General features: G+C 57.2%; 2 protein-coding genes across 2 annotated transcripts; both read left to right on the forward strand.

The window, feature by feature from the left end:
* Positions 1–6,594: 6,594 nt before the first annotated feature.
* Positions 6,595–12,837, forward strand: CSF3R (colony stimulating factor 3 receptor; the record flags this gene model as incomplete). The annotated part of the gene is made up of 16 exons (XM_083879669.1): positions 6,595–6,683; positions 7,440–7,535; positions 7,795–8,094; positions 8,180–8,303; positions 8,396–8,565; positions 9,252–9,406; positions 9,575–9,734; positions 10,178–10,257; positions 10,359–10,572; positions 10,701–10,889; positions 11,082–11,183; positions 11,473–11,619; positions 11,809–11,949; positions 12,071–12,161; positions 12,290–12,371; positions 12,466–12,837. The coding sequence occupies exons 2-16, from the start codon at positions 7,466–7,468 to the stop codon at positions 12,835–12,837; spliced, it is 2,397 nt and encodes a 798-aa protein (XP_083735795.1). The 5' UTR covers positions 6,595–6,683; positions 7,440–7,465.
* Positions 12,838–13,466: 629 nt separating this feature from the next.
* Positions 13,467–19,859, forward strand: MRPS15 (mitochondrial ribosomal protein S15). Its single transcript, XM_083879678.1, has 8 exons — positions 13,467–13,545; positions 14,380–14,442; positions 15,040–15,115; positions 15,861–15,909; positions 16,432–16,516; positions 17,511–17,569; positions 18,737–18,928; positions 19,664–19,859. The coding sequence occupies exons 1-8, from the start codon at positions 13,470–13,472 to the stop codon at positions 19,814–19,816; spliced, it is 753 nt and encodes a 250-aa protein (XP_083735804.1). The 5' UTR covers positions 13,467–13,469; the 3' UTR covers positions 19,817–19,859.
* Positions 19,860–20,844: the final 985 nt, after the last annotated feature.

Genomic DNA, 20,844 nt, shown 5'->3' on the forward strand with positions numbered 1-20,844 from the left:
CCTCCTCCCACCCCTGTGAGTGCAGGGCCAGCCCTGGCTCCCCAGTTTGCCCCCCTAACTTCTCTTGGGCCCAAGAGCAGGGTCTCCATATCTCCAGGAAGGAAAGCACAGGATGAGCAGGGCCTGGGGAGATGCAGGGACACGCTGGCATTGCCATGGGGCACACTGCTAATGTGGAATAACTGTTCCATAACGCTGCTGCTGCTGCAGAGGGGTGGTAATGAGTGAGAACAGGCTCAGGGGGGTTTAAGGAGCTGTGCAGGGGCTGCCCTGGGCTGAGCTCTCTGAAAGGTGCCAATCTGCTGGGTGAGAGAGCTTGAACTTGCTTTGTTCATGTGGGAGCTGACACCCACCTGAAGCATTGCCTGGTTTGGGTTGGAAGAGGCCTTAAAGCCAATCCCATTCCACCCCCTGCCATGGGCAGGGACACCTCCCACCATCCCAGGGTGCTCCAAGACCCGTCCAACCTGCCCTCGAGTGATGGGGCAGCCACAGCTTCTCTGGGCAACCTGCACCAGGGCCTCACCACCCTTCCAGGAAAGAATTTTTTCTGAATATCCAGTCTAAACCTATTGTCCTTCAATTTAAAACCATATTTCTGGTGACCCCAGCTCCATCCCCAGTTCAGGGCTGATTTGGCAAGGGATCCAAGCACAGCAGCTGGCCCTGGCACTGCTCCTGCTGCCATTGCCCACAGTGTGTGTCCTGTGGGCTCCCTTGGTCACTGTAGTTAACAACCTTTTCAAAACTGAACTCCCTGGGAACTTGTTATTCCAGGATTCCAGCCATTAAGGGCTTGTTAATATTTATGAAATAATTAATAGATGCGCCTCTGTTCTTTAATAACTCATGTAAAGTTGTGCTGGGGAAGGCGGGACTGGGCACTCTGCTCAGAGCAGCTCAGAGCAGGAGGAGCCCTTAATTATGGATTAAACACACACAGATTTATTACACAAAGTTATGAAAAATAAAGGCATTTAATTTAAGAAATAACGAGGCAGGTTCTGCTACCTGGAGAGCTGTGTTAACGAGGCAATTGACTGTGGAGCTCTGCTCCAAGGAAAAACATTTACAGGGGGCCTGGCCCTGTTGTGGTGAGCTCTGTCTTCATGGGGGAGATTCAGTGCTCACCTTGGGGGGTGTTGGCAAGGCCAGGCAGGGCCACCCCAGTGCACATATGGTGTGCAAACACACACACACACACAATGTTTTCTGAGAGTTTTCCCACTCCCAGCTCCTGTCCATGAGCACAAGATGTTCCTTTGCTCCAGGGACCCCCGTGCAGGTCCCCCCCAGGCAGGCCCTGGTGGCAGCACACGCACAGACTGCTGCCCAAACAATGACCTATACTTTCAATTTTCCAAAAGATTATGTTTTCATCTTCAAAGATGTTGCCTCCTGCTTTTTTTTGACCTGGATAAAGTGGAAGACAATAAGATCCAGATGAAATATATATCTACATTAATCTTACACAGCCTCGCGCCGCTTCCAGGTGCTGCGGCAGGAGCGGATCCAGTTGCAATCAGATTTCCACCTGGGTCTGAGTGACTCCCACTCTGATTTAACAGGATTAAGTGCTGCTATGAACTGCAGCTGGTGCCAGTGCAGGGTGGTGGAAAAGCTCAGGGGTACGTTTTCCCTGAGAAATGTCCATGGCAGGGGAGAGGTGTGACCCTGTCACCTCCAGACATCAGGAGGTGACAGTAGAAGCTCTGCTCCAGGCTGGGTCACACAGCTGCTGCCAGCTGGGCAGAATGGTGCTGTGCCCTGTGGGATGATGCTGTGCCCAGCAGGACTCTGTTCTGCCCAGGGGGATGATGCTGTCCTGAGCAGGATGATGCTGTGCCCAGCGGGATGCTCCTGTGCTGAGCAGGGTTATGCCACCTCAGCATTGGGACAGGCACTTCCACCCGGATTTTGGCAGCAGGGGCGGCTGCAGGGAGCTCACAGGGTGGGTTGGCCAGCAGAGAGCATTCACTTTGCTTTGTATCTCCTCAGGTTCCTCCTGCATATTTGCATTTCAAAGCCTCTCCTGTCCTGCCTGTGTCCCCAGACAGGCTTTGTGCAGCCACAGGAGCTGGCGGCCAAGGTGAGGGGCACTCACAGCCCTCACAGGTAAAATCCCTGCCAGGGACAGGCTGGATCCCCCAGGCCAGACCCCAGAGCCAGGCATGGTTGGGGGCTCCAGCTGTAGCAGGGAGGAGGAGAGGGAGAAATTGGATTTAGAGACAGCAAATGCAGCTCCCCAGAATGGATGTACATTTTCATTATACACTGAGTAATTGGTGGTAATACAAGAGATATGGGCAGTATCATTATAGACCAGGCTGTGCTGGAGATGGATTATCATCATCTGTCATTATCTGGGCTTCCTTGTGGCTGCTAAAATTGTAGAACATGATTTTAATAACCCTGGAAGGCAAGAATCATTTTTCTTTTGTCACTTAACAACTTGGCCTCATTCACTGATACCTTTAAATAAGAAGGGGGGATTAATTTCTAGTGGGAAATGCAGACCTGGTTGTTTCCTCCTCTCTTCATTTGCAAAGGGGCCCCCCTTCGATGCCTGACAGCTTTCAAGGAAATTGCAGATAATGGGGACAGGATGTCAGTGTGGAGCAGGGGGCACAGGATCATCCAGACACAGGTGGTGGTGCTGACACAGTGCCAGCCCTGGGGGCCTCACCCTGTGCCCCTCAGGAAGGGGAAACCTGAGCCTTGGGGGATCTTGGCCAGGAGATTTGGGCAGTATCAGAGCCATCCTCTGGCACCCCAACCTCCAGTCCCATGGAGCAGGACACAGACACAGCTGTTTCCCAGGAGCCAGGGGGGAGCTGTGTCACTCCTGAGCCCCCCGGACCCTGTCAGGCTCATTTGTGGGTGTTTCATTTGTCACTCCTCCTGGCCATGGAAAAAGCCAGCAGCAGGAGAGGGACAAATCAAATTACAAGGCAGCTAATGAAAATAATGGGGAATAAGGCACTTTTGGAGGCTGCTTGGTTGGATTCCTATTTCCCTGTGTCACTGGGTTCAAGCGAGGATGTTTATAACCTCACGAAGACATTTCATTGCCTTTGTGATTAGCTCAATTGACCGTGGATTTTTTGCTCTTACAGATCTGAGCCTTTGGAAGAGGAGAAGTGCCAACTCCAAGCCACGTTCCCATCCCCCTGTACCTTCCAGGGGCCTGGCACTGGCAGCCTGTCCCAGAGTGACACAGATGGGGAGTGAAGGGGGGTTCATACATCAGGAGCAAGGGGGGAGCAGCTGGGAGAGCTTTGCCCCTTTTCCATGCAATGCTCCAACCACTCCAGCCACGAGCAGCTGTCAGTGCCTGCCTGGGCTGGCAGCCCCTACCTGCAACTATTGACTCTGAGTAAATAATCCCCAGGTATCCTTTCCTTCTGATAAAAGCTGGGGTGGTTTTTTTTTTCTATTATTGTCAGAGGTGTTTATTAGAGCAGAAAAATAATAGTGCTTTGCTTGCAGCCTGATTGCCGGGAAGTGTCGGGAGTGGCCCCACAGCCCCAGCAGCTGGGATCAGACTGAGATGTGCTGCCTGGCACCACGGGCACAGCAGGGTCAGGGCTGTGGTGGGAGGGGGAAAAGCCCCTGCCCAGGTGGTTTGATGGGAGGCAGCATCAAAGGAAATTTTTCTTTTCAGCAATGGCAGAAGGAGAAGATCCTTCACAGGTCTGAGCTCTGGAGTGACTCAGCAGAAGAGAGCAGGAATTTCCAGGAATATGAGGGGTGAGAGGTTGGTACAGCCAAAGGACATGGGGAGGTTCCTCTGCCACAGACACTTGTGCAACAGAGGCAGGAGTTTAGGGACAGGCAAGTTCTAGGTGGTCCCATGGAGGATCTCTCCCTCTTGCCCATCCACCCTGTCAAACCGCTCTGCCGAGCTGGAGCTGCAGCCCCCTGGCACCACTTTGGCAGAGCAGAGATGAATAATGGCAGCACATCCTGCCCCTCCTCCCCATGCCCATCAAAGCCTCCCTGGATCTGCCACACAGAAATTAATCCTCCTGCCTCATTAATTGCAGGAATGTGTCGGGAGCTGTTCAAGGTCAGCCTCTAGGACCCCTGCCATCAATCCTCTCCAATTTGCAGCTGCCTCACCAGGGTGGAGCTGGAAGTGGCACAGCAGGGACAAGCACTGGGGACATCTCTGGTGTTTGGGTGACCAGAGACTTTAGACACAGGAGGGTCCTGGATGGGATTCTGTCCCAGGAGTGGCTCCATCCTGGCAGGTTGTTCATGTCCCCTGTTCCCTGGTGATGCCATCCAGAGCCAAGAGTCCTCTCCTGACCACCTCTGCCCACCCACAGAGTGACTTGATGAGAAGCTCTCTGCTCCCTCCTCAATGCTGAAGGGAGTAGTCTGAATTAATTTCATTGGGCACAAATTAACCAGCTCTCCTCACCCATTAGAGACTGCAGAAGCTTTTGCACTTAGTTCTCGTGTCTTACATGACTGGCAATATTCTACTTTTTTAGGGAATGAAAAGAAGAAAGGGAAAATCCCTTTAGGGGAGCTGGGTTTTGCTGCCTGCGGAGCTGATACGCACCAGGAATGTACTTTATTCTGTTTAAAGGCAATGATGCACCCAGCAGGGATGGAATCAGAGGCACGGGAAACAGAGGCATAGCTGAGAGCTCCCGGGCACTGAATGTGTCGCTGCTGCCTGTGGACTGCAGCCAGAGCTGCCCACAGGGTCTGGCCATGCCCAATGCCATAAGTCCCCATCCCACACACTGCAACCAGGAAAAGCCCCACAGCTGCTTCCCCTTTCCACCTTCCCCCTTGCCTGATGGCCTCAGGCTTGGGAGGCTCTTATGGCACGAACAGGGAGCCACTGCCCCACCACTCACCCCAAAACCTGCTTTGTGAACATCCACCCTCCCTCCAAACTGTGCTCCCCTTGCTGTCCTGCACCATGGCCTGTGTCACCACCTGCCTCTGCACCGTGGGGCCCTTTGTCACCCAGCTGGCTCTCACCCCCTGCAGCCCCCTCCTTGTGCATCCTCCTGCTCCTGCCCCAGCCCCTCTGCCAGGCTGGCCAGGACCCACAGCTCAGGATCTCTGCAGGGGCGGCACTTTGCACCCTGCCCCGTATTCCTGTCCCTTCCCAGGGCCGGGATGTGTGAGCTTGTGAGCGTGACTCAGAGGCGGAGGGGAACCGAGAGCGCTGTCAGGAGGGCCAGCCTGGCCCATCCCCGCTGGCAGGCGGCTGTCCCGGCTGATCGGCAGCTCAGAACCTCCCGGGACGAGCCCTTTCCCTGCGAGGTGATCCCCGGGACTGGTGTGAGCTGGTGCGGGGTGTAAAATCCCCCCCCGACCCCGCTCCCAGCCCGTGGCGGGGCCCCAGGCGGCTGTCGGTGTCCAGCCGGGTGTTTGCAGCGGTTCCCACGGAGATGCCCACGTCGCCATGGCTACCCACGGATATTCCTGCTCGGCTGGTAAACAGCCCGCACGGCACCAGCTTCCGTCCCGACCTGCTGGGGGTTGCTACACCCCAAGAAGATGTTGCGAGGGCAGCTCTCCCAGCCTGGGCAAGCTCTGGGAATCGGCTCTGTGCCCCAGCCCAGGGTGCTGAGCCCCCATCCCACCCCGGCCAGCAGCTTGACCCGGTACAAGCAGGGCAGATTTGTGGAAAAGTGCCTTTTCTTGGACTGTCGGGCTTGTGAGGTCGCTGGTGAGAGCCCCAGGCCAGCCCCTCCAGCCAGCACCCGGCTCTGCAGGGGGCAAAGCCAGACCTCCTCAGGCTGGTCTCCCACCACACCGAGACTCCCTGCTCCCAGATTTTGGCAGTGTGGGGCTATGTGAGCACTGTAGCGTACTGTGGAGATGAAACACCGCCCCAAGCCCGGAGTAAACAGCTCTTTGCACAACAGCCGCCGTGGTTGCGAAGGCTGTGAGTGTGTGCAGGGTTGAGCAACCCTGTGTTTACCCCCCATGCCAGCCCCATCCCACCAGACACGGGATTCCCCACCGGGGCTGTGCTCCAGCCTGGCACGGGTGGGCACAGCAGCCCAGCACAGCCCCAGGCAAGGAGCTGTTGAAATAACGGGGGTTAATGGTCAGTACTGGGACATACTGGTGGGTAAATCACGGGCTGCCCTCAGGCATCTTGCAGGCCACTAACCTTGTAGCAAGCTGGACTATGTGGACGTGGACAGGGGCACAGGCTTGGGGATGTGAGCTGCTCCCAGGTGGCATCACACTGTGCTGGCAGCCACAGCTGGATCTGCCTCCTGCCCCTTGAGCTGCCCATTCCCTGGCCCATGGCCTCCTGCCACCTTCCCCGTGTCCCCCAGCCCCAGGGGGTGACCCCAGGGCAGTTGCAGTGAGGAACTGTCTGTGGCACATCCCGGCTGTGCCAAGGATCAGGCACAGTGGGCAGGATGGAGGCCGGGCACTGCTCAGGGTGTCCGTGTCCCCTGAGCTTTTCCTGCCTGCGGCGAGCGAGGGGGTCGCAGACTTCAGGGAAGTGTTTTGCAATCACCTTCTTCAGAGCGTCACAGCAACTAACGGCCCTGGTTTTGAGGAACTAACGGGGGGGAAAGCAGCATGTTAGCAAACACACTGAGCACGGCCAGCCGCCGGCAGCCGGAGCCCCGGGCTCGGAGAGGGCAGAGAGAACACCCCGGACACAGAGGAGAGGCGGGGATGGAGGAGAGGTAGGGATGGAGGTGAGGTAGGGGTCAGTGTGGGGTGCTCAGGTCCCACTGAGCAGTATCTGGGCTGTGTCTGCTCTATCCTGTCCTCTCCCTGGGACAGCCGCATGTCCCCAGTGCTCAGGGGTGGCCGCTGTCCCACTTGCCACACTCCAGTGCTTTGTCTCTCTCTTGGGCCGTGAGGAGCTGGGCACAGTGTGGGCAGCCCCTCCTGAGTCACCAACGTGTCTAGGACGCATCCGGGGCCGAGGATGGGGCAGGGACAGGGGCAGCCACCGCTCCCAGGCCATTCCCAGCAGCAGAGGGGGAAAGCCGGGAGGGGCGTGGGCAGGACCCCGCAGCTCCGGCCAGTCCCGCTCTGCTGCTGTCGGTCATTCGCTTCCCTCTCCCAGCTTATCGCCCTCCGCCGCCCTCAAACCGCAAATCTCTGCCCGGCAGCGGCTGGAGATAGCGGAGATAAAATCGGGCCGTGCCTGCGGCCGGGCACAGGGCGCTGTGGCCGGGATGGGGAGCGGGGTGCGGTGCGGGGGGACCCGCGCTCCGGGCTCTCTGCACTGCCCTTCCCACGCCGGCGGCTCTGGCGGTGCGGGCGCCGAGCCGGGGGCGGAGGTGTCAGAAGGGCTGCGGGAAGGGCTGACGCTGACAGCGAAAGGACATTCTGCTCCAGGAAGAGCCGGTGACAATGGAGCCCGGCTGCTTCAGCCCACCTCGTCCCCAGCCCTTGCCGACCCCCAGGAGAAGCCGCTTTCTCCGCTCCAGGTGATGCCAAAGCCGCGGAGGAGACCATGGCCAGGCGCGGTGCTGGGACACCCCTCCTGCTGCAGCTCCCCCTGCTCCTGCTCCTCCAGCTGGGCGGTGAGTGCAGTCCGTCCCGTCCTGTCCCATCCCCAGCACCCTGAGCCCTCCGGGCTGGCCGGGGCGGGCAGGAACAGCAGGGCACGGGCAGGATGGGGCCTGGCACGTGCCGGTGACTTGCCCAACGCTCGGCTCTTCCTCACCACAGATGGGGGGCCCCTCTAAGGGAAGCAGCTCGTCCCTGTGTCCTGCTTGGGTGCTTGAGATGTGGCTTTGTCACAGCAGTGCCCTGGATGTGACATGTCTTTCCTGCCTGCAGGGACACTGGGCTGTGCCTCAGTGACTCCGAGATCCCCCATTGTGCCCCTGGGCTCAGCTGTCAGGGCGTCCTGCACCGTCCAGAGAGAGCTCTGCCATGGCCTGGAGCAGGGGAAGATCCGGATCAGCTGGATGCTGGACAACAAGCCTGTGGCTGGGAGCCAGCGCCAGGGGCCAGGGGGCACAGAGGTGTCCAACCTCACCCTGCCCCGCTTCAACCACACGCAGGCCAAGCTGTGGTGCTGTGTGGAGTGGAATGGGACCAGGCAGCGCGTTGGCATGACCGAGATCAGGGCGGGCTGTAAGTCTGCTGCCTCTATGGGTCACCCTCCTCCCCAGCAGGGATGAGCACTTGCTCAGGCTTTTTCCTGGCTGTTCTCCCCCAGACCCTCCTGCAAAGCCCCTCAACCTCAGCTGCACCCTGAACCTCAGAGACTATGGGCTGACGTGCCAATGGGAGCAGGGAACCAACAGCCACCTCCCCACCAGCTTCGTGCTGAAGTGTGCTGGGTAAGCCTTGAAACCACAGTCCCCTTCCAAACGCCACAGAAACCTCACCCTCTGCAAGGGGGACCCTGAACCCACTGCTCTGTGTGCTGCAGGAGCAGAGGCCAGGCAGTGACAGGCTGCACCCCCCGAGGAGGGCACAGCCACTGCACGGTGCCCCGCCGGCTGCTCCAGCTGTACCGGCAAATGGAGATCTGGGTGTCTGCCACCAACGCCCTGGGCACGGCTGAGTCGGAGCATCTCAGCATCGACCCCATGGATGTGGGTGAGTGACGGCGCAGAGGCCAGGGGCCAGGGAAGCTGGTGACAGGGGTATTAAAGTGACATTAAAGCACGTCGGGCCTCGAGGTCACGTTTTACAGGCAGGCTCTGTGATGGATGTGCTGCCGGGATGGATCGGGGCCAGCGCCGCGTTACGGAGCGAGCGGCGCGTGCGGCGGGTTATGAGCTGCCGGTTGACCTGCTGCACTCCACAGCTCCTGCAGCAATTGATTACCCATTTATTCAGCAGCTCTATTAATAATGGATCCTGTGCCTATAAACTATTTATAAAAGGAGCCTTCCCAGATGGAGAGGCTTATCCTCCCTGATCTGGGGCTGGGGAAGGGCTTGTCCAGGAACCAGCTGAGCCCCTCCATGGCTGTGCCACACTCTCGCCCCTGAGCAGACCCAAATGTGGGGTGCTCCAGACACCAGGCCCTGTGGAATCTGCTTTCTCTGCATAGGCATTAATGCAGAAATGTGCCAGTGTTGCACTCAAAAGCAGGGCCACACACCAGCTCCTGTCCCTTGCCACCAGCCATTCTCCTAAATATTTTGGGGTGGTTTCCCCCATTTCTTGCTGCAGCACCATGGCTGCAGCTCCTGGCATTAACAACAGGCACATGTGAGATCGTGGCTCCAGGCACTGCCCACCACAAACTCTCCAACTCTCCCCCGCTCTTCCTACAGCCAAGCTGGACCCCCCAACCCTGCAGAGCATCCAGTCCATCCCTTTCCAGACCGACTGCGTTGCCCTGGCCTGGGATATGGCGCGGGGCACAGAGCACATGGAGCTGCAGTGTGAGCTGCGCTACCGGGCGCCCGAGGACCCTGCCTGGGCCCTGGTGAGTGCTGCTGGGGCAGTGGGACTGGGCAGGAGCCAGGAGCTCCCTCTGTTCCAAGCCGTGGAAGTGGAAGGGTCCCCATGTGAGTGGGACATCAAGGTGTCAACAGCAGGGCCAGCCCCTGCCCGAGGCAGGAGCCAGCACAGCCCTGGTTCTGGCTGCCCCCAGGTGACCGGTATCATCGGCCGGGCCGGCACCGCCCAGCGCTGTGGCTTTCTCTTCGGCACGAGGTACTGCTTCCAGATGCGGTGCCGGCGGAATTCGGCATCGCCGCTGGCCTCCTGGAGCGAGTGGAGCCCGGGCAGGAACTACACCACCCATGAGAAAGGTGAGTGTGAGTCACACAGGGGGTCCCCTCTGCCCGAGCAGGCGGCACAGCGGTGGGGACACACGGATCACTGCTGGGGACACACGGATCACTGCTGGGGACACAGGGCACAGTGCTGGGAACACACGAGACAGCACTGGGGACAAGGCACAGTGGTGGGGACACATGGATCACTGCTGGGGACACACAGGATAGTGCAGGGGACACAGGGCACAGCGCAGAGGACACAGGGCACTGTATTGGGGACACACAGCACAGCACTGGGGACACAAGGCACATTGCTGAGGACACACGAGACAGCACTGGGGACACACAGCATAGTGTTGGGGACACAGGGCACAGAGCTGGGGACACAGGGCACAGCACTGGGGACACACAGCATAGCGCTGGGGTCACAGCCACATGGGCACCTCTCAGCTTCTCACATCCCCCTCTCGCTGCAGCCCCCACAGGGAAGCTGGATGCGTGGTGGGGGTCTCAGCCCGGGACAGGGGGGCTGCTGGAGGTGCAGCTGCGCTGGAAGGTGAGCAGGGGTGGGAGAGGGATGCAGGAGCTGCTGGGGCATTGCCCTGGGGGCTGAGATCCCTGCAGGGACTGACACCCACACCCCGTGCCTGCACCCAGGCCCCACGGCAGCGGGAGGCCAACGGGCGAGTGCTGGGCTACAGAGTCACCCTGAGCCCCCGGAGGAGGGGCAGGGACCCCCCCACCATCTGCAACACCACCCACACCCAGTGCAGCTTCTTGGTGCCCCCGGGGACCAGGAGGGTCTATCTCTCAGCCTACAACGCCGCCGGAGAGTCGGCACCGACCGAGGTGGTGCTGCTGGAGAGGAAAGGTGAGGGCAGTGCCCCAAACCTCCCCGTGTCCCCCGGGTTCTGCTCCCCCCAGCAGGCTGCCATGGGGTGCACAGGGCAAGGAGGAGGCAGACTCCAAAGCCCCATCCTGGCTCCTTGTCCCGTGCAGGTCAGCCCCTGGCCGGGCTCCGGGCCGTGCCTGGGGGTGAGCGCAGCCTCTGGGTGCACTGGGAGGCACCGCTGGCCCCAGTGATGGCCTACGTCCTGGAGTGGCAGCTGGTGACAGCAGAGCCTGAGCACTGCAGCTCCTGCTGGCAGATAGAGCGCGATGGGGCAGCCACCACAGCCCTTATCCAGGGTAAGCTGGGGCTGCCAGGGGGTCCTGACCCTCTGGTCAGCTGTCCCAGGGGGCTGGTATTCATCCCGAGCAAACCCCAGCCCACTCCCCACCCTCCCTCCTTCCTCTGGATCCACCCCAGGGTAGGTGGGCAGGTGCAGCTGGGGGGTCTCAGCAGCCCAAACTCCCGGCCCCCTCTGCTCTCCATTGCAGATGGCATCGAGCCTTTCCAGCGCTACAACATCTCACTGTACCCGCTCTACGAGGGCACTGTTGGGGTGCCCGTCCACACCACGGCCTACTCCCAGCAGAAGGGTATGTGGGAAGGGTGCCCCACCACCAAGACTCTGCCCTTCCAAAAGGAGGAACCACCTTTTCCCCATGTACCCCTAATCCAGGGGCTGTACCAGAGAGCTCAGCCTGCAGGGCTGGATTTGTCTCATGTCATGAATGTCATTGTCATGAATGTGCTCTCAACTCCCCTAAAGCACGGGCAGGTCCTGACACCCACACCTTGGGAGTGGGACCCCCCCTCCCCATCAGTTCCCACCCAAGGCAGTGGCTCTGCTCAGCACTTGGTCCCTCCTTGTCCTGCTCTTTCCAGCACCATCCCATGCCCCAAAGCTTCACCTGAAGAGGATTGGCAAGTCGGAGGCCGAGCTGTGCTGGGAGCCACTGCCAGTGGAGATGCAAAATGGCTTCATCACCAGCTACACCATCTTCTGGGCCAACAGCATCCCCCATGTGGCCAGTGAGTCCTGCCTGCAGCACACTGACCTTGCCCTGTGTCCCATCTCAGTGTGGGTGGAGATACCAGGAGCCCCTGTGTTCTTCTCAGAGAGGGTCAGGGAGCTGTATGGGTCCCTCCCTGCCAGCAGAGACCTGAGGGGCTGTGCAGGTGGGGGGATTCTGTCACACCAACAGCCCCCTGTGCCCCCAGGTGCCACCGTGAATCCTTCCCTCAGCTCCTTTGTCATCCGGGGGCTGAAACCATCCACCCTGTACAAGGTGCACATCATGGCATCCACGGCTGCTGGTGGCACCAACGGCACCAGCCTGACCCTGGTGACAACAGTGCTGGGTGAGGGCTGCAGCCACCCGGGGCGGGGGGACATGAGGGGACCTGCAGCCCCTGGTCCTCACGGCACAGCACAGCTGGCAGTGCCCACTGCGGTTCCCTGTGACCCTGTCCTGCTTCCCAGATGACACCGAGATCCAATTCCTCTTCCTGACCCTGGGGCTGGTTTTTGTCGTGCTCATCGTGTTGCTCATCTGCTTCCAGAAGAACGAGCGGTGAGTACCGGAGCCCCTCCCCAGGCCGGTGGGACAGGGTGGCCGGGAGCTCTGTGGGAGCCGCTCCAGCACTGAGGCCGCCCATTCCAGCCCTGTCCGCTGAGCCCCCTCATCCCTGTGCTCCCCAGGATGAAGGAGCAGCTGTGGCCCAGTGTCCCCGACCCCGCCAACAGCAGCCTGGGCAAGTGGGTGCCGGCAGCGGTGCCGCAGGTGAGACGGGGCGGCTGCTCCCCGGTCCCCACCCGGCCCCGTGGGGGACAGCAGGGGCGGGTGGCACCGGCTGTGACCCCCCGCTGCTCCCCAGGAGCCGTTCCAGGTGCTCGCAGCGAGAGAACCCGGCCCGGCCGCGATCTCCACGGTCACCGTGCTGGAAGGGGAAGCGGGCAAACAGCCGGGGAAGGAACATCCCGCCCTGCCCGCCGCCCTCCCGGCGCTGGGCCGGCCCTACGTGCGGCAGGAGAGCCCCGGGGAGCCGGTGCAGTACGCGCGGGTGGGGCCCGCGGGGTACCGGGGGCAGCGCCTGCTCCCCGAGCCCGGCCCCCGCTTCTACGAGAACCTGCGGGGCGGCGGAACGGGGGACTGGGCGTTCCTGGAGGAGCCCCCCGCCACCTTCCCGCTGCTGCAGGGGCTCCGCATCGGCGGCGCCGAGGAGCTGCACGAGTGCCGGGCGGACTAGGGCGGGATGGGGCCGGGAGAGGCGGTACCGGCTGGGCCAGCGGGAGCCCCGGGATGCGAGGCCTGGGCCCACTCGCGGGGTTCCAGCCGCCCCCCGGGGCGCTGCCCGGCTCCGTCCCGCTCTGTGTGTGTGTGTGTGGGTCCCCTCCCGACCGCCTCCATCCGAAATAAACAGGGACGTGCTGAGAACAACCCGCGCGCCTCTGCGGGATGGGGACGCGGACGGGGATGGGAACAGAACCGGGACCGGGACCGGACCAGGGCGGGGACGGGACTGAGATGGGGATGGGGATGGGGATGGGGATCGGGACCAGGACCGGACCAAGACGAGGATGGAACCGAGACGGGCATGGGGATGGGACCCAGACAGGGACAGGACGGGGATAGGGACCGAAACGAGGACAGGCAGGGGACGAAACAGAGACGGGGACGGGGACCAGGACGAGGATGGGGACAGTTAGGGGACCGGGAGGGCTCCAGGGCCAAGACAGGGACAAGGACCGGGAGGGGACCAGGATCCTGGACGGCCATCGACGCTCTCGGCGTTCGCTCCATCCGCCCTGTCTCGGCGCTCGGCAGTCGCGCCTGGGCAAGATGGCGGCGCCCATGCGGGCGTGTCGGTGAGCGCGGGCCATGCTGGCGCTGCTGGGCCGCGGCCTGGCCGGGCTGGCCCGCGCCGGGGCCGCCGTGCTGGGCAGGGCAGAGCCCGGTGAGGGGCACGGGGGGCTCGGGAGGCCGCTGGGAGGGGGGTGGGAAAGGAAGCGGACCCCGCTCTAGGAGTTGGAGAGCGGCCGGGGCCGCGGTGGGAGCTGAGAGTGCGGGAAAAGGGGTCGGGGATGGCCGGGGGCCACTCAGGGGGCCACACACCGCCCTCATGGTCTGTGTGCCCTGAAACGAGACCGAGTGATCCTGGGGGGGGCGCGGGCAGGATGCCGGGGGTCCCTTGGGGCGGTGGGGAGCCGAGCCGGGCACGGGCGAGTGGCCTGAAGCAGGTCCAGCCTCCAGCAGCGGGGCCCTGAAAGAGCAGCTGCAAGAGTTCGTTCTTGAAAGGTCAAAGAATGACAAAGTCCTGGCTGATGATGAATATTCACGTCTGTACCGAGCTGAGTCAGGCAGAGGCTGTCCCTGGATTGTCCCCGGGCTGTCCCCGGGTTGTCCCCAGGTGTCAGTGACACTGGGGTTGGTCCAGAGCAGCCCTTCCAGTTCACTGATGAGACTGAGTGAATTCATCAGTTAATTCAGCAGTTTAAACCCTCGGAATGAACACATTTGCCCGCGGGGGAGCCCTCACACTCTGCTCAGTGTGTGCAGCCTGTTCTCCTGCTCCGCCCTCGGCAGTTGCTCCCTCCAGAGCAGCACAGTTTGGTTTGCTTTAGCACCGTGTGGGAGCCTTGAACTATCCCACACTCCTGTGGAAATAAAGACCTGCCTTTTCACTGATCACCCCAGTGCTCTGACCCCACACAGACCAAGCAGTGTTTGATGTGTACAGAGCTGGAGAAGTGCACACAAGTCTGACATGTTTCTGTTTCTCCCCACCCAGGCTGCAGTGCTGTGCTCCAGGCAGCCAGAGGATATGCCAGACCTGCAGGAAAGAAGGGGAAAGGTATGTCAGCATCCACAGCACCAAATGTTTTGCTGTTGATGTGCTCAGAGCTGTACCCTCATGGTACTGAAATCATTCCAGAAATAGTTTCTTGCAAGCTCAGGAGTTACACAAAAGATTTTCCTCTTCCTGAATGTGGGGAAATGAACAATTGTCAGTACCAGGAGATCTGTGAGGGTGGGGAGACCCTGGCACATGGTGTCCAGAGAAGCTGTGGCTGCCCCTGGATCCCTGGAAGTGTCCAAGGCCAGGTTGGACAGGGCTTGGAATACCCTGGGACAGTGGAAGGTGTCCCATGACAGGGAGTGAAATCAGATGGGCTTTAGGGTCCCTTGTAGCACAAAGTGTTTTGATATTCTGTGATCTCTGAGCTCGGTGGATTGTTGTAAATACCTGCACACCATATCGTAAATCCACAGTGCTGAAGGGAAGAGACTGAAGCGATTTTCTTCCCTCAGTTCCTGCCCTCTTGGATCTGCTCAGTTCATGTTTGGACACACAGCCAGTTTCCTTTAGAACATGATTCCTCTGGTCTGGTTTGCAAGGTCAGAGCTCTGGCTTTGCCCTGCTCTTCCTCAAATGTTTATCTCTTTGTAGACATCCCCAGCCATCTGGATGACCTTCCTCCCACCATGCTGAAGAAGGATTATGCCAATCTCCCAATAATGAACAGGTATGAACAGGGAGAGGGAATGGCTGCTCTCTCCAGGGGTTTGTATCTTACATATAACCACAGGATGTGGAAGCTGTCACCTGCTATTAATTAATTAATTAATTAATAAATAATTATTAATGCTCTGTGGGCTCAGAAATTGCAAAGTCATTTTGAAAGTCAGATTTACAGACACAGGGAGTGGTCAGGGCTTGATTGTTCACTCCATGTGAGATCAAGTGCTGGTTGCCCACATCCTCTGTGGGCTTTGTAGTGTGTAAGAAAAATAAAAGGAAATAACCTTGAAATACTAGAAACAGTCATCTTGCAAATAATCTGTGCCTGTCTTGGACTCAGGTGATGGAGAGTGTCGTTAAACAACTCAACATGAATTCAGCTGCTGCCGAATTTGTGCTCTGGGGCTCAGCACTGCTGTGCTCTGATGCAGAGCTGCTGGTGTGTGGTGCAGGGAGGGCCCCCAGTGGCCTAACTGTGACTTTTCACTGCTCTCTAAAGGAACCAGCATTTAAATTAAATATTTCTGCAGCAAAACAACTCGATGCTCCTGTAATCTGAGCCGTGATTTTGCTTAGGAAAGTGAGCACCAGTTTATGGCTGCCAGGTTTGGGAGGGGAGGAGAGTCACTGTAAAATTGTAGGGTAAATTAAAGCTGAGAAAAGTGAGTGTGTTCTGAGAACCTGAGTTCATTTCTGTTGTTAAATATATTTGTTTCTAGTTTATAAGCTCATTTGCCATCTCCTTACAGGGTGGATGATGTAGTGAAACGGGTGCTGTCCCTGGAAATGGCAAGTCAGGTCAGTGCCATTCTTCTTGCTTGAAAAAAAAATAGATTTAATGAAAACAGCTTCATGTGAGACTTGTTTATGTTGTTAAATATCTTTCACTTAGTGTATTTCTAAGTGACTATAATTACAGTGTGATGAAATACAGTGATAAATCTGGTTTGCTCTTAAATTTTATCACACTAAAGTGGTAGCAATTGCATGTTAAAATGAGAGAAAAAAGTATTCAGGGGTGACAGGGCAATGAGCTGTTCTGTTGCTGCTCATGGCTGACCCCCTGTGCTCTAGAAACCATTGCACTGGACAGCAGATGTCCTTCAAGTTATTTTTACTTTCCATATGCCCAGAAAACAAACAGGTAGGAAAGTGGTACGAAGATCTCTATGCCATTCCTCTGTGCTTGCCACTTCAGCTTAAAAAGCACTGAGTAAAGGTCTGAATTGCAAAGCCTTTATCTGGGTGTTGGGGAACAGAGCTGAGTGTCTGACCTCTAGTGTTCTGAGACAGTGACAACCTCTTTTCTGTGACCCACAGAAGGAGAGGCTGAAGGTAAAGAAACAGCAGCTGGTGGAGAAGGTCAGGAGGTCTCCCAATGACAATGGCTCCTTTGAGGTGCAAGGCAAGTTAAAAAAGGGAAGGGTATTGTTGGCAGATAAAACATCCCGGCTTCTATTCAGCTGTTCCCACCCCAGCACTTCCAGTTTGCTGTATGATTCAGGAGGATCCCCTCCAGGAGAGCTGCTGGGAGGCAGGTAGCCTGCAGGATGCCCTGCAGGGCTGCTCCAGGTCTGGAAGTGTTACAGAGGCTGCTTCTAAATTCCTGCTCCACATCCACCCTCCAAAGGCAGTGTGTGTGCATTATTCTGCTTGGAGTGCTTCTGTGACATGAGGCACTGAGCTGCAGCTGTTACCAAAATTAATCAAATTCAGCCACAGAACCCAAATTTTTCTCTGCATCAGAGAGCTGTGGCTGAAGAGACAAAGGCCATGTTGCACTGACCAACACTGACAACTCCTTTGTCATCAGTAAAGCTCTTCAGTTCCTCAGGATGCCACCAGCCCCTCCCTCCAGAGCCTGAAATCCCAAACACCTGGCTGCTGCCCTTGGGGAAAAAAAAAACCCCTTTATTGCTGTCTACTCCCCCAGAGCTTAAATCCCGTGAGGTGAAATAAATGTCAAATCACTGGGAATTGAATGAGTGCAAGAAGAAGAAATTCACAGCTAAATTTATATGATGTGTTGCTCAAATCTTACCCTCTAATTCAGCAGCCTCGTAACACTCGCAGGTTGTGACTGTTGTGTTTTGGTGTGTTCTGTGCAGTGGGCTGTGGGCAAGGGCAGTGTTTGCTGTGAGCAGTGCTTGTTGTGGGCAGTTTTTTGTTATGGGCAGTATTTGTTGTGCTGCTGTGGGCAGTGTTTTTTTGTGGACAGTGTTTTGTTGTGGGCACTGTTGGTTGTGGGCACTGTTTTGCCATGGGCAGTCCCTGCTGTGCTGCTGGGGGTACCTGGAAGGGCAGCAGTGCTCAGCTGGCAGCTTGAGGCAAGACAGATGATCCTGGATCACCTGGGAAAGCTGCTGCTCTCACACAGCCTCTCTCTCTGCCCTTTACAGTTGCTATTTTGACTGCCAAGATACGCACACTCGAGGAGCACCTCCAGAGGCACCCCAAGGTAACTCGAGCAGCTGAGCCCACACACAGCAGCTGCTCAGGTGGTTTTCTCAGTTTATAATGAGAGGGTTTTAATCCTGGGGATTATGGCTTTTCTAAGGAGGTTTATAAAATAGTTACAGCTGTTCCCCGGTGCCAGTGTGGGGAGCTGCTGGCTCAGGCACAGCTGGATCCTCGCCCACTCTGGTCTGTGTTCTGGTTTGTTACTGTAGAGGAGGAAATGGCTGAGCTGATTCCTTTGGGCAGAGTGGAGCTCCATTTCTCCTCACTGCAGATGTGGCTTCACCACTTAGTTTTCACTAATTAATGAATGCAGCTGCAGTAATAAACAAAGAGTAAAGTCTGTGCTTATTTTGCTCATGGAAACATTTGCTGGACAGCACTGTGTGAATATCCCACTCCTCTGCCTGCAGCTACCTGGGTTCAGGCCCAAATTTGAGACATCTAGACTGAATTTATCTTCATAAAACAGGTATCAAAGATTCTTTATTCAGGCCAAAAGGTGGGAAATGGATTGATGACTGCATTTGAAAAAGGTGCATAATTGCTGCTCATGAAAACTTGAAGGGTACAAGAGAACAGAATGGAGCTTCTTATTACAAGCCAGAAGCTGCACCAAATGTTGCAGTGAAGTTGGACCTTTTGGAACTCCTTGGCTGAAGCCTGTTCTTTACACAAATCACTCATATAGGACAGGGAGATGTCTCCCATGAGGGATTGCCCTGACTGGTGTGGCTCAGGGTACACAAAGAACAGCCAGACAGTCAGAACCAACTCACAGATTATCTTAATATTTCATTTCTGGCAAAACAAAGGTAAAAGCTTGTGTTATTCTGAAGCAGCACACTTCAAGAGAAGCAGGTTTTACTCAGAACACCTTCCCTGCAGCTTTGGCACAGCCTGAAACTGTACACAAGCTGAAAACAGTCTTCAGGGAAGGTGAAGGTGCAGCCACAGAAGGGTGAAAGCAATTCCAGTGCAAAGTAAATCTCCTTGGATCAGCTTGTGCTGACCTGATGTACTCGCAGCCTCTGCCAACAGAAGTTGTTCTAAGACTCTGTCCTTTACCTGACCGTTCCCTTTCAGCCCAAATCTGGTCTATTCTCAGTCATTTCTTGGAAAGGCAGGAGCTCTGCCTGCAGTGGGGTGAAGGTTGGGTGCTTTGCAGGACAAAAGCAACCGGCGGCTGATGCTGATGGATCTGGACCGGCGCAGGAAGATGCTGGGCTACCTGCGCAGGGTCAACTACAGCACCTTTGAGAAAACCTGCCAGGAGCTGGGCATCCAGTACAGCCCCCCTCAGCCCTACTCACGCCACGTCACCAAGCGCTGGCTGGTCAAGAAGGCTTTGTGCATCAAGGTATGGAGCAGGCTAAACAGGGAAAAAAACCCTCTGTAAAAGTTAGGAGTGACTGATAGCAGAGTCCTCTTAAGCCAGGCTTTGATTTTGATTCTGTCTGTAGAGAACTGCCTGAGCTCAGCTAAGAGCTCCCTGTGGGACATTGACAAATGCTGTAATCAGACACTTCAGGTTGGGTCACTGGTTTGCTCAAAAATGTGTTATTCAAACCAGTTTTTTTTTCTCAAATCCTGGTATGGGAACTGGTATGTGAGATAATTTGATGGCAGTTTGGAACAGAAACGTGGGTGCACCCCTTGTCTGCCCTGATTTGCTCAGAATATATGAGTGTAACTGCTGTGTGCAGTAGATCTTGGTTTAACTGAGCAGAACCAAAAGCTGGACGTGCCTTAGGTTTGTAAATGCTGAATTTCAGTCCAATTCAATTCTAATCAAAGGACTGGACCCAAGGTGTCCAAGGAATGACTAGACATGGCACTCAGTGCTCTGGTCTGGTTGACAAGGTGGGGATTGGTCACAGGTTGGACTCTGTGGTTTCAGAAGTCTTTTCCAGCCTGAATGATTCAGTGATTGCCTGGGTGGCTGTAACAGAATAATCTCAGATGGTTCCCTGGAGCAAGGAAGGCACAGGGGGAGGATTTGATCTGGCTCTTGCTGGAACCACTCTGCCTGCAGCAGACATCCTGGGGAGCAGCTCTGCAGGCAGCTTTATCTCTCTCCCTTCTGCTTCCACAGGTGTTCCAGGAGAAGCAGAAGCTGAAAGCAGCTGTGAGACTGAAGCAGAGGAGAGAGAGGCAGGCGAGAGCAAGGGCTGCACGGGAACAGCAGAAGCAAGAGCAGCAGAAGCAAGAGCAGGAGAAGCAGGCACAGGAGGGGACACCTGTGTAGTGGCACAGACAGGATGACAATAAACACCTGCCCAAAACCTCAAGCCTCTTCACTTGTGTGGTGTGGTCTGTGGCATTCTGAGCACATGGGAAGGGCAGCAGGTGGTTTAAGTGGTTTAGAAGTTTAATTTCAGGCCGAGTGCTGGGCACGTCAGCCTGTGAGAGGAGCTGAGGGCTCCAGCATTACCCTGCAGGTCTGTCAGTGGGAGCAGCTCCAGGGCTGCCTGTGTCCTGTCAGCACAGCCAGTCCAGAGGTGTGGCTGTCACATTTTCTTAGATACACTGAAGCTTAAAGACATTTAGATTGGACATTGTGAATAAATTCTTCCCTCTGAGGGTGGGGAGGCCCTGGCACAGATTGCCCAGAGAAGCTGTGACTGCCCCTAGACGTGTCCAAGGCCAGGTTGGCTTGGAGCACTCTGGGATAGTGGAAAGTGTCCCTGCCCATGGCAGGGGGTGGAACTGGATGAGCTTTAAGGTCCCTTCCAACCCAAACCATTCCTCATCTGTGCTGGGGCTGTGCTTGTGCATCAGGATGATCCACACAGGGAGTGGGACAATGAACACGGATCGGGATGCTCCACACACAGACAGGGACAACACACACACGGACAGGGACAATGCACACACGGACAATGGGCACACACACCAGGGATGATGTGTACCCGGGCTGTGATGATGCACGCACACTGGGATGATGGCACACTCACACTGAGGCGCTGCGCACACGGACTGGGATGATACACACGCACATCAGGATGATGCACACACTGGGGCAATGGCACACACCGGGGCGATGACACACTCAGACCAGGATGGCCTACTCACACCAGGGCGATGACACACTCACCAGGACGATGGCACGCTCACACTGGGACAGTGACACACTCACACCGGGCTGATGACACGCTCACCGAGCTGATGGCACACTCACTGAGATGATAACAGACTCACACGGGGACTCCGCGCAGGCGCGCCCGGCCGGCCAAGACGGCGCGCCCCGATTGGCCCCGCGGTTGCCCGGCAACG

The sequence above is a fragment of the Zosterops lateralis genome, assembly GCF_965231275.1.
Source record: "Zosterops lateralis genome assembly, chromosome: 28".
Lineage (NCBI taxonomy): Eukaryota > Metazoa > Chordata > Aves > Passeriformes > Zosteropidae > Zosterops > Zosterops lateralis.

What these genes read in the sequence shown, in the direction of transcription:
- MRPS15 (XM_083879678.1), top strand. Translation starts at nt 13,470, where the DNA reads ATGCTGGCGCTGCTGGGCCGCGGCCTGGCCGGGCTGGCCCGCGCCGGG. An exon ending in ACCTCCAGAGGCACCCCAAG is followed by an intron (nt 17,570 to 18,736) that starts GTAACTCGAGCA and finishes GGTGCTTTGCAG; the next exon opens with GACAAAAGCAACCGGCGGCT. An exon ending in AGAAGGCTTTGTGCATCAAG is followed by an intron (nt 18,929 to 19,663) that starts GTATGGAGCAGG and finishes CTGCTTCCACAG; the next exon opens with GTGTTCCAGGAGAAGCAGAA.